This window comes from Onychomys torridus, chromosome 12 (genome assembly GCF_903995425.1).
Source record: "Onychomys torridus chromosome 12, mOncTor1.1, whole genome shotgun sequence".
In the NCBI taxonomy this organism is placed as follows: Eukaryota; Metazoa; Chordata; class Mammalia; order Rodentia; family Cricetidae; genus Onychomys; species Onychomys torridus.
In genome coordinates this window covers 6,739,094-6,751,467 of record NC_050454.1, presented here as the reverse complement: position 1 = coordinate 6,751,467, position 12,374 = coordinate 6,739,094, and the positions used below count along the sequence as shown (strand labels likewise).

At 42.9% G+C, this 12,374-nt stretch overlaps 1 protein-coding gene across 6 annotated transcripts in view; it reads right to left on the bottom strand.

Annotated features, from left to right (window-relative positions):
- The window catches only part of Tp63 (tumor protein p63), a 210,527-nt gene that overhangs the window by 20,487 nt on the left and 177,666 nt on the right, over positions 1-12,374 (bottom strand). For 3 of the 6 annotated variants that reach the window (XM_036204015.1, XM_036204014.1, XM_036204017.1), the window contains 6 exons: positions 8,967-9,153; positions 7,039-7,154; positions 5,608-5,717; positions 4,788-4,912; positions 2,889-2,971; positions 182-318 (listed from right to left, as the gene is read on the bottom strand). In XM_036204015.1, the coding sequence (XP_036059908.1) occupies positions 182-318; positions 2,889-2,971; positions 4,788-4,912; positions 5,608-5,717; positions 7,039-7,154; positions 8,967-9,153 (758 nt within the window). Of the gene's footprint in view, positions 1-181; positions 319-2,888; positions 2,972-4,775; positions 4,913-5,607; positions 5,718-7,038; positions 7,155-8,966; positions 9,154-12,374 lie in introns of all 6 variants that reach the window. The other 3 variants (XM_036204013.1, XM_036204012.1, XM_036204016.1) reach the window with 1 other exon arrangement.

The window sequence follows — 12,374 nt, the reverse complement described above, 5'->3', positions numbered from 1 at the left end:
CAGAAGAAAGGCAAGACACATAGAAGGTGAAAACTGAAAAAGTAGGCCAAACCAGCTCATCTACACTCTTATGGATTACAGTCTCACAATGACAGCTTCTGCCATTAGCCTACTGCTCATGAAAACAGCCAACAGTCACCCTTGCTCATGCCTTCTGAAGAGACAGTGACACACTACTCACTGTTTCTGAAGTAAGTGCTGGTGCTGCTGCTGCTGCTGCTGCCTATAAGTTTCAATCGTGTGCTGAGGAAGGTACTGCATGAGCTCCAGGGACTCCTTGATCTTCAGCAACATTTCGTAAGTCTCACGACCTCTCACCTATGCAAAAGCCAGAACATGGGGAAGATGAAGAGCTGCGGAGCAGGCAAAAGTCAGCCAGTTCTCATTATTTGTAGATTATGTATTGGTAAATGCGCCTACTACCTAATACATATTTGTGACATGAATATCCAGAGAGCTGGCCCTTTTCAGGCAGTTGGAGACACACACTGGGACAGAAGAGTTGAGTCATCTGTATGTATGCCCAGCTGAAGGTGAACAAGGAGCAGCTATGTTTCTGTATCAGCTTCTGTGCTGTGAGCTAGCGTTCTTTTCCTGGTCTACTCATGGTCATACAGTTCGCAGTTTTGTGTTTTCTGTTGATGACTTGGTTATTTAAAATGGGCTCCAAACTAAAATGCTACTTACTACTCTTAATTGCAAAAAGGCCATATGGAGAATATGCTTATGTTTGAAAAACCTTGTCCAGGTGTGAGTTACCATGCTGTTGACTGTGAGTTCAGTGTGGATGAGCCAACAACATATATTAAATGGGACACCTTTAAACAGAAACATGTATAAAATAAGGCTATCAACTGATCTATTGAAATGCTAGATCCAGAGAGTCATAGGAAGCCAGCACTACATTTCCCCAAATACCAATGATCTAGTTTCTGCTCCAACTTTATAAAACATGACGACCATAAAAAATAAGCCATCTTTGGAATGATAAAAGTTTTCAGGAGGAATAAAGCATGCTTCTCCTTTTAAAGATGGCTTCCTCAAAGCTTTAAAAATGAAGAGAAGGATGGGCTAAAATAAAGCCAGCAGCCCACCTGGCTGGGAGTGAGTGTCCAGTGCATTCTAGACCTCATGCGCTTATCTGCCTCATCCAGTCAATGGCCTGAGCACAAGCGACAGATGTGCCCAGTTGCTCATCTGGTGTTATTAGCCTGCTCTCATCTCTCTTCTCCAAGAAACCCACCCTGACTTTAGGGCCGTTTTTCTCCACATTTGCTCCTTCACTTGTGTCTCCTCAGCCTTGCTAAGTACTACTAAGTACTTCATTACCTTGTAAGTGCTATGGACTCAGTGGAAGGTAAATGTTCTGAAGGTAAAAATTCATACTTCCTTCCAATTGCTTGGGATCCAGCCTATTGGTCATTTAACATGGATTCCATTGTTTTTGTTTTGTTTTCATCCCATAAACTTGATTTTCTTTAACTTTTCATTACTTGTGTATACAATTCATCACAGTAGCTCCTTTGGGAGTACACAACCGGGATTTCCATGGACTATTAGCACAGTATAGCAGGTGTAACGTTTTACCTAGAGAGAAAGCATTCACTTTCTGTATGTAGCTTTAGAAGCAAGACTGGGAACCTTAGCTGATGGCCTGCCAGATTTCCCAGAGAGCCAGTGCTGGGAAGGCTCAGGAGGCATGCACACCCGAACCTGTTGAGCGACTTAAGCTCCCAGGGCAGTCGATCAGTCATCGCTACTGGCACTGCCCCCTGTGTCAGCTTGGATGGCATCAGGGTTGAACTGGTCACCAGTATTTTACAAAGTTTAAGAAGAACAGCAATAGGCACTACTGTTGATGGCAAAGACCTAGGGTAGGAAGGACTCAGTGAACATTAACCATAACCTAACTAAGTGACCTCATTAGTGACGCTGTAGAAGTGAAGGCTAGTCTTCCATAAGAATTGGGTCAAGCCTTCTGGCTCTTCATATGTAACTGTGGCTTTTGCCTCGCTTGGCTTTGTTTATAGCGTCCCCAAAAGAAAACCAATATCCCCTGCACATAGAAATGATGAAGTTTAGAGACATGGACATGCTGATGGTTGCCAGTTGATGGTTGCATATGATTGACATGTGTCAAATGACCCTAGTGCACCCTGAAAGATGAACAGTTAATCGCTGCATTCACAACTTTGTGAACTATTCATGATGGAAAATCAGGAATGACAATGCCATGTTAAAAAGATTTATCACTCACAAATAATGACATGTGAATTAACTTTAAATATTTGACTGAAAACGTCCCATTATGAGGGCAGCTTTGATAGAGCGGGAGAGTGAGTAGAACTCACAAAATGGATGTATTCTCAGGGAAAGGATGGCTTCATGATTTATAAAGAAAAAATGCCTTTGCTTTATTTTATACCTCCTTCTGCTACTGTAATTGAATGCATTTTCCTTCTCTACATTTCCTATGTTTAACTCCTAAATTCCAAAGTGCTGCTATCAGGAGAGGGGCCCTTGGCCCGCTATCTAGGTAGTGAAGGTAGAGACTTGGTAGATATGATTAGCGTCCCTTTAAATGATTGCTCAAAGAGCTGTCTGGCTTTCTATCCTGTGAAAGAGCATATGTAGAAGATGGAGGCATCTCAGAAGAGGGCCCTCCCTCCCCAGAATCTGACCAAGGGCATGTTGACCTCAGACATCCAACCAGCACTGGGAGAAATCCGTGGCTGTTGTTCACAAGCTACATTATCTAAGTCACTCTATTGTTCTAGCTCCAGCTGAGTGAGAGTTCTTTCCCCCTTGCCTGGAGTAACTGGGTGAGGACCATCGAATAAATGCACATTCAAGGATGAAGCAACCATGAAAAGTCAAGGGTGACTCACTGGTAAGTATAGCAGTTCATCATCTGGGGATCTTCGTTTCTTGATGGAAGTCATCTGGATGCCATGCGTATTCTGACGAAAAGCTGGAGGAAGAAATATACAAGTTTCATCCTGAGAAGTTACTGAAGCAGTGATGCATTGAATATGATATTTAAGAATACATGCAAAGTAGAAACCACTTAGCAACCTGGGAGATGAGGGACATTTGTCCAAAGTACCCATCTAGCTGATGCTAGTTGCTTTTACATCAAGTAAGAAGGTGGGTGAGGGACAGAAAAGTCAGTAGAAAAGGCAAACCCAGGACACTGGGGGCATTCAGAATATGTGCTGCCCTCATGTGTCTCTGAAAGGCTGTTAAGAAAAAGGAGAAGCCGATTTCATTTTTTTGCTTTTTAAAATTTTTATGTTGCATATCGTACATCTCCTAAAGAGTTAAGTGCACGGTGCAGGAACTGTGTTGGTCATAGTAAAATGGGGGGAATTAGCAAGTGACAAATCAAACTAAGGTTTGAAAATTAGAACCTGCAATCAATCAGGATCCAGTGTGTGAAAATGATCTTTCCACCAAAATTCAGATATTTCGTTCTTCCTAGAAACCACCAGATTGTTGGTAATGAGAACACCTAGATAGGCTGGACTATGCTCTATGCTCGCTGCAGGCACAAGAGTGAAGTCAGGATGGGACTATGTATATATGGCACATTTGAGTTATTTGAGGAATTATCAGGGGGACAGAATCTAGTAGAAAAGTGTATCAGTGGTGTTAGGTTCTCCTATAAGGAACAATTCAATTTTTCATTCATCTGAATATTAATAGATTGTAAGTTTAAACCCTTCTCATAAAAGAAGGTATTATGATATACTTCAAAATACCTGTTGAAGAGTAGGCATGCTATTTATGCCTGGGATTCCAGAATACAGACTACTGAACGGGGACAGTTGATGTGAGCCAGCCTGCTATACATAGAGATTTCCAGGTGTCGGTGGGGCACAGAGTAGAATCTTTTCTTCAAAAAACCCAAAATAACTTGTTGAGCTGCCATTGGGCTTGTGTTTATGCAGCATGCTTTCTAGAATAATAGTTCTCTATAAGTCAGCAGCATACATAAAACAAGTTTGCAGATGTCAGCTGGCCTTCAGGACTCCGTGGTGGTGACTGGGGTCAGGCATACACCACAGGTCACATGAACCCCTTCCAATGGGAGCATTTCTGCTTTCAAAAATCTGTTCTACAGATTTCTTGAAATATTCCAGTTTTTTTTTCTTAAAAAAAGATAGAATTAATCAAAGTTTAATAACAAATGATAAGGTAACTGAGGCCTCATTCTGGTCAACACAATGAAGTCCAGGCTCAGTGTGATCACATCTGCACATCTCTCACTGTGCCTACAGAGATACATTCTCCAATGGCACTGTTCCTTAGAGCCCTGAGAGGAACAGGTACCATTTAACCCCATGCATAAGAGCTGAGAGATAATGGACACTTGCAGCTTTAGGTAACATTCAACCCAGGTGGAGGGCTTCCGGGAAAACAACAACAACAGCAAACAGGTTGCTGGGACATCAGAAACAGGAAGTCCATAACCTGCGAATATGCCCGGTTTCCAGGTGTTGTTGATGCTATGGGTGTGGAAGTCAGATTCTGAGTAATCTCATCCTAAGATCTCCTACCAATGACTGTAGTTTAAGTAAGCAGTAGTGTGCCCTGGGGTCCAGCCACACTCCCTCCACTTATGCTAGCCATACTGCTACTTTCTCTGAGACCTCAGCTCCCACTCACTGCTAAACCTCCCAGTTTTCCTCACACAGCCTTGCAAATATTATCTGAAGAGTCCTACACCTGGAGAAGCCTTGGCCCCGCCCCATCTGGCCACTACATCTACTTACGGCGCTTCGTACCATCACCGTTCTTTGCGTTGTCCGACACCTGCTGCTTTCTGATGCTGTCTTCGTCGGCCTTCCTGTCTCTTCCGGGGCAAGCACAGATCCGGGCCTCAAAGCACCGTCGGCCCAGGACTTGCCCACTAGAAATTAGAGAAGAAAAACCAGGTTAAAGTGACGGGTGTCCAAGCCCCCTGGAGTTCTCCCACTATCTTTCTCCTGATGCTGGCCATCATACGTGTACCCTCGCCACCCTTCAGCATGCCTGCTCAGCTGGTACCCTTGCCACCCTTCAGCATGCCTGCTCAAAGCAAGCCCCCAGAAACACCTGGCAGAACACAGAGCTGGGTGAGTGCCACAAGCCAAGTGAGTGAAGAACATTCATTCCATTTGTTCTACAAAGAAGCTTGGAGCCATTAGCTGAACAGCTGTATTTAGCTACATATTTTGAAGGAAACTTGAGTTAAGCCAGGGAATGTCCCTGGATAAAATCCCCTGAGGCAGCTCAGACTTCTCAAGGAAACTGGTAAATGCCTTGGGGTCACAGGAAAACAAACACTGTCTATCAGAAACAATTCCAGTCAAATGTCAAGAATTCAGGTCTGAAGCGACTTGCATGCCCCCTTGGCTCCTTTCTCCCTTTCCCTCACCCACTGTTCTCTGCCTCCATTTCCTCAGATCTTTTGAGTGTTCACAGTGGGTTTATAGCACAAAGCGCCAAATCTGGGGCTTCTCTCCACTGTGCATGCAAAGGGAGTGGAAGAACACAGGATTCTACTTCATCGTCCTCCTGAGATTGCTTAGGAGGAGCCCTATAGCTTCCGCACAAGTCACTCACTCTCTGGTTTCCAAAGTAACAATGATTAAAATTGGACGGCGGTTCATTCCTCCGACACAGCTGCTGTTGCACATGAAATTGTACAGGACTGTTGTGAATTCAGTGCCAACCTGAGCAGGAGAAAAAGAAACATATGTGTCCATATGTGATACAACCTGTGCCAAGGATGGTGTGAGCTGATGCTTCTGCCTCTCGGCTCGGCCCTCTTGGGAAAGAACTCTGCTTCTCATGGCATCTTTCCTTCTAGGAAAGGGTATCGTACAACCCACTGGAGAGCCAGCCTCCTTTGTCTTGCTTCCAAGACATCTTCACACTAGTGTTCCCAACACTGGAACAACATTGCCAAGACGGACCTTGCTCTTTTGCAAGCTGATTCAAATCACTCACTTTGGTCTATACCACACAGATATCTCTGGGAAAGGAGAGCTTTTTTTTTTTTTTCTTTTTTTCTTTTTTTTTTCTTTTTTAAAAATGCTCCAAAAGAGCAGCAATGTTCCAAAGGGTATTTTCCTTTCAAAGTCAACTCAATATTACATAGGTTTGAATGTACATCTTCATGAAGAATATCCTAGAGCTAAAACACCCTCAGAATTAAGTCATCTAAATCGTTCAATTATGCACAAGGCAAGTCAAGCCCACAGAGTCACATAGCATGGGAGCTACATGCCCAAGAGCTCAGAGCTTTCCAGTCATCCCCAGCAGACTGGCTTTGTTAGTCTTGTGGTCTTCTGACTACTGTGTACTCCCCACCACTCAATTCTGCCTCACACAACACACTTGTAAACACACCATCTGTTCAGGGAAACTTCAGCTAAGCCATGTGTTGTGGCTTCACCCATTTACAATCTAATATTAAAAAAAAAAAAATACATCTAGCATTTGTTTACATCCACTATCAATTCCCTGCCATCTAGTTAAGTCGTGTAAAACTAACCTCCAAGCTGTGAGGCGAGCGGCATGGGCAGAGCCCCATTATGAAGGAAATTCAGTGCACACTCATGATTTTAAAGAAATTTATTCATTTTATGCATTTATTTTATGCATTGTGCCTGCATGATGTATGTGCACCGTGTGTGTCTGGTGCCCCCAGCAGCCAGAGAAGACATTCGATCCTCTGGAACCAGAGTTATAGGCAGATGTGAGGAACTATGTGCATGTTTGACAGGGAGGAGGCTAGAAACGGAACCAGCCAGGGTCCTTTGGAAAAGCAGCACGTACTCTGAAGGGCTGAGCCATCTCTCCAGCCACATGTTTAGGATTTTTAAAGGGGTGACATGGGGACAAGAGACATTAAAAGAATGTTTTGGAAGTATTTGGTAGCAAAGGTGAACACAGTGATAAAAGTTAGATGCCACATGTGACCAAATGTGTATTATTCCTTCTGCCCTGCTGGCCCAGCTGCAGGTCTGCCCGCCTTGTTTGCTTGTTTACCTGGGGTGGCTCATAAGGGACCAGCACACTCTGCCTTCCTGTGATAGGATCTTCTACGTACTGGGCGTGGCTGTTTCCTTCTACTCGAATCAAATGACTAGGAGGGGCAATCTGTCCTGTAAATCAGAAAAAGACAAAACAGTTAGTTTACATACCCTGAGAGTAAAGACTAGGAAATGAAGCAGCATGGGAAGAATGATGGTGGTGGCCCAGGACATCCTCTGGGTCATAAAGGAGACACACTTCCTTAGGAAAAGGGCAGACCTTGCCGCCAGCTGTCTAATGTGGATGACACTTAACACTTCACACCAACACAATGGGCTTTATGGTGACCAATGTCTAGGGATGGTTCTATGTTCCACAACTTAAGGTTAATTATCCGAGCTTTCCTAGAACTCTGTGTTACATCTCTGACTTCATCCAATCGCATAGAATTTTCCTCGTTTCCTTGAGAAATGGAAAACAAACAAAAAAGTACAGCCTAAGACTCTGAAATGGTAAATGAGAAGTAGAAGAAATTAGCTGAGGAAATAACTCAGTGAAGGAACACATGCCTACTATAGGCAAAGCCCTGGGTTTGAGCCCGACCACTGGAAACAAGACAAGCCAAACATTGGAAGGTGGTGAGCACTGTTGATCTTTGTTGGTTTTTTTTTCTCCTAACCATCTTCAGACCTGGCTTTAGTTATAAAGATAAGAAACTTTCTGCCTCTACTGTGTTGAAAGAGGCCCAGATTGGAGACAAGGGAGCAGGTTTTACAAAGAGCCCAAGCAACGTTATAAAACTGTGATGTTTGGCAACGCTCCAAAAGACAGTGTTCTGAGACTTAGGGACCATAAAGCCATCTTTACCCTTGGGGTATGCAGTTCCAGTCTGTGAAAACTATTCAATAAAAGGAAAAAGCTAAGAATATCAACATATATTCTCTGTAGCACTGGTTATTTTGACTAAAACAAAATTATGTTAAAAATGATGGAAACCTCCAAAATATTGTCATTTTGATGGAACACAGGCATTTGGGCAAACGGAGGATGAAACCTTTATGTGCAGGATATCTTTTATAGTATATTGTTAAGCATAAAGCAACACAGTAAATATATTGATAATGCAGCCATGTAGGCAAAACTAGAAATTATTGTAAAAGAATCAGTCAGGGATATTTGGCTGTATTTTCTCCTTCTAAATCTTTACCCAGCCTCTTTCTTCTTCCATGAATTTTTTATACCATCTCTTCTGTGCCCTACATTCATACATGCCAACTCCCTCCTCACATTTACACTCACAGTGTTTTCTGCTCTAATCTCAAACTCTTCCTGCACATCCTGAGGATTCCTTTCTAGTTCTGGTACTCTTGGCTTTCCTTTCCCTCCATGGACCTACAATGTCAGAACTATGTGACCCTTTGGGAGCACTTGCCTCTCTTATAACACTGCTATTGGATGTGGGGCTCAAAAGATGGGTATAGATTACACACGGGAACAGAACTTAAAGGGGGTCTCTAAGATTCTTCCTGGACACCTGTCTTTCTTCCCACTATCCCTTTGCTCTGTATCTTTTATTTATTCCTCTTACCCATTGTTCTCCTTCTCAATTTTTATTCTTCTCTCTCCATTTACTTTTTCATTTCCTTATTATATCAGTTCTTTTATGCTCCTTCTTCTAGTTTTCCCTACCTTCAACTTCTCTAAACTTGAACAACACTCTGGGAAAGGCACCGAAGTCAAAGGATACAAGAGCCACAACTACCACCATGCTGTTCTGTCCACATGTTCTCATAGGAAAAAAAATAAATTAATAAGTAGCTCAATTACTGGGAAAGTCACAGATTTATTTATCAGCATTCTGAGTCTGAAATCAGAACCAGCATCTTTAGCATCAAGGAGCTGGGTTGGACAGTAGCAGAATCCCAGGACCCCACTGTTCTTACCCTCATTGAACTCGCGGCTCAGCTCATGGTTAGGGCACCGTTTCACAACCTCAGTGACGTGCTCAGCTTTCTTGTAGACAGGCATGGCGCGAATGACAGCGCCCTGTGGGGGTGGGGTCATCACCTTGATCTGGATGGGGCACGTCTTTGCGATTTGGCAGTACAGCTTCTTCAGTTCCGTGGAATACTGTTTAGAGAGGAGAGGGGCCCAGAGGCAGGAGGGAGAGAGAACCAGTGTGAGGCATTACTCCAAATCAGAACCCGCAAACCACAGTCACACGTGAAAGTCTTTCTAGCCACGTGCTAACCTCTGCCTACTACAAGTATGGCATGTGGCAACTTTGTAACAGGAAGCTATATTTAATCAATATTAATAATTAAACTGATAATTTTTGCTGTTGTAAATAAAATTTTGTTTCCAATACATAGTGCATTTATACTATTATTTCCTTAGTTCCCCCTATACCCTCCCTCCCTCCAGTATTTTTTCCCCCTTTCTTTAAACAAGGTCTCATTATATAGCACTGGCTGGTTATCTTGGAACTCACAGAGATCTTTCTGTCTCTGCCTCCGAAGGGCTGGGAATAAAGGTTTGTACCACAAGCCCCCCCCCCCATCTTTGGGTTGAGGAAATTGAAGTTCACAGGGGTTTATAAATATTGTTTTTTCAAAAGGCTCAAGGTATTGGCAACTGATAGCTTCTGGGAGAGGGAGAGTCAGCTTTCTTTAAGGGTGTGGCCTCTGGGAGTTGGACCAAACTCCAGAGCAGGCTCTGCACTTAACAGTATTTGGGCTGCTCAAATTGGACTTCATACGTTAGAAATAGAGAGAGAGATAGAGCTCAAGAAGTTGGGTACAAAGGGAGAATAGGGTAGATCTGGAATTGTAATGAAATTCTAAGATAAAAATAATATTAAACATAATAACACCATGTGCCAAATTCATAGGTTACCTGACATAAACAGGAAAGAATGTTTCAAGCTTTATGGTTGGCAGACTATAATTTACCTTGTCCTTATAAGAGATTCATAGGAATTAGTTTATAGAACTTGTTTTTAAGACAGAGTATCTGGCAATATTGAAAGAGATTTTTGTCTGAGATCCATAGCTAAAGCATTGCTCTACAAGAACTCCCCCTGAGTTCTATCCTTACTGTCTCATTCCACAGTGAGAGAGAGCTCACAGAGAAACCAGCCAAAAGTGTTTGGTCTTCTCACCCAATGGCCACCCTAATAGGAAGCAGCTAAGTCATGGTTCCGGAGGGAGCTGATGTAGCCATGCAGATTTATCCAGTAATGAGTGAGTAAATGTTTCCTTCCTACTCAGTTTTCTCCAGGAAGAGTACATTTCCAGCTGCTGAACTGGCTCAGAACTGGAAAATGTGGCTAAAAGTGCTGAAGATGTAAGGGGACAAAGTCCCATCGTGCATTGCCTCCTCTGGCTACCTCTGAATCAGGGTTAACTTTAAACCTTCTCACCCCAGCAACCCGGGTCAATGCCTCATCATGGCATGCCTACTCACTCCAATGCTGAGGTAAAACCACCCAAGCACTAGAAATCCCAGCCAAGAGTGGGCACCTAGTAACACAGATCCAAACAGATGGTAAACACCAAAGGTGGCAGCCCTACGCTGGCAGCATCCTCCTCCCTGGGAGAAAGGAGAGAACAGGAGCCAGAATGGCAAAGACACCCGTTTTTTGATATGACCCACCACAAATATGACTAAAGGGTAACACCTACCAAAAACAGGAAAAAAAATCACATTTAAACTGGCTTTATTGCTGCCTTTTGAAATGGGATATTTATTTAAGTAATATTTCATTTTCTTCCAAGTAGTTCAGTGCATGAAATCTTTAGTTAAAGTCTCCTAGTGCTAGCAGGACATTGCAAAATCAGCCCTCCAAGTCCACAGGCCAAGGATTAAACACAGCCAAAAGGCTTTCTATAGCTTGAAGAAAAGGAAGCAGGCCCAAAATTAAGCACAGAAATAAGTTTCTTTTTAGAAAATGCTGAATGAAATGAGATGAACATTTTTTTGATCTTGTGTTCTTAAAGTTATTTACTGTTATTTCATGTGCATTGGTGTTTGCCTACATGGATGTCTGTGAAAGGTGCAGGAGTTCCTGGAGTTTGAGTTATAGACAATTGTGAGCTGGGAATTGAACCTGGGTTCTTTGGAAGAAATCTTAACCATTGAGCTATCTCTCCAGCCCCTGCTTTTGTGGTCTTAAGTGATGACTTTAAAGAAATATCATTTTAGGGCATATTAAGAACTCACTTCCATGGAAAACTCCAAAGGAATCAGCATATCTACTTGTGTTTTAGTTGCAAGAAATACTTTACATAATCCTTCTACGAATTTCAGAAAACAAACAGAGCCTTAGGACACGTGACTAAAAGATCAGTCCATCGGCTAACAGCAGAAGGTAACCAAGAAGGGAAGGATTGTAAGAAAAAAATAAATGTTCAGAACAGGACAGGTCCCTGAGGGCGACAATCCACTGTAGTCATTCATATATTATAAAGAGAGCTGCAAAGACTAAAATGACCAAAAAAGGTACTGAGAAAAAGTGTAGGGGGTGGGGGACATGCCAGTTGACACAGTGCTTTCCTGGTTCAATTCCCTAGCACCACAGAAACTGGATGTCATCCTTGACTACACAGTCAGTCTGAGGGCCGCCGGGATACAGGAAACAATTGTTTCACAAAATGAAAGGAAGAAGTTGAGGCTACATCAAGCACAGATCCTTATTCATCCTCAGGCAGGTAGGTGGGCAATCTAGCTTCTGACTTTAAATAATGAGTGCTGTTATTAGAAAGTGAACCTTCTCTCAAAACTATGAGGAAGGGATTACAGATGCCCTGTCCCTTATCGGAACCCCTGAGGCCAGAGGATTCAGTATCCGGACTTGTTTAGGTATTACAAAGGGAAGAAAGTTCACGAAGCGTTTATCAGGAACACTGGCCACAAGGAATGAGGCCTGCACACTCTGACCAGTGTCAATACTTCTGCAGAACCCATAAATGTTCGTGCTGCCCAGGGAAGGAATTCCAAGCCTCCTAGTTTGGGTTGGCTTTAATCAACAGATGACTGTGTCCCAGGCTTAGAAAATCAAAAGGAAAGAAAACAAAGCTTGGTTTTTAGAGCTCTTTGAATTCAGAAGTGCAGATAACAGGTAATGGACCTCTATTATTATTATCATCGTCATCATCTATTTTATAGATAAGAAAATGAAGGCTCCTTCAGGAGGCCTTGCCTGAGGATACACAGATGTTGCATAGCTCCACGTCCTCGCCTTTAACAGCAGATCCTTGTCCTTCTAGTCTTTAGTGAAGGGACAAATTTGTACTTTTGCATGTCCCTAATTTCCAGCACTAGGGCTTTTCTGAATGAACTTCAAATGTATA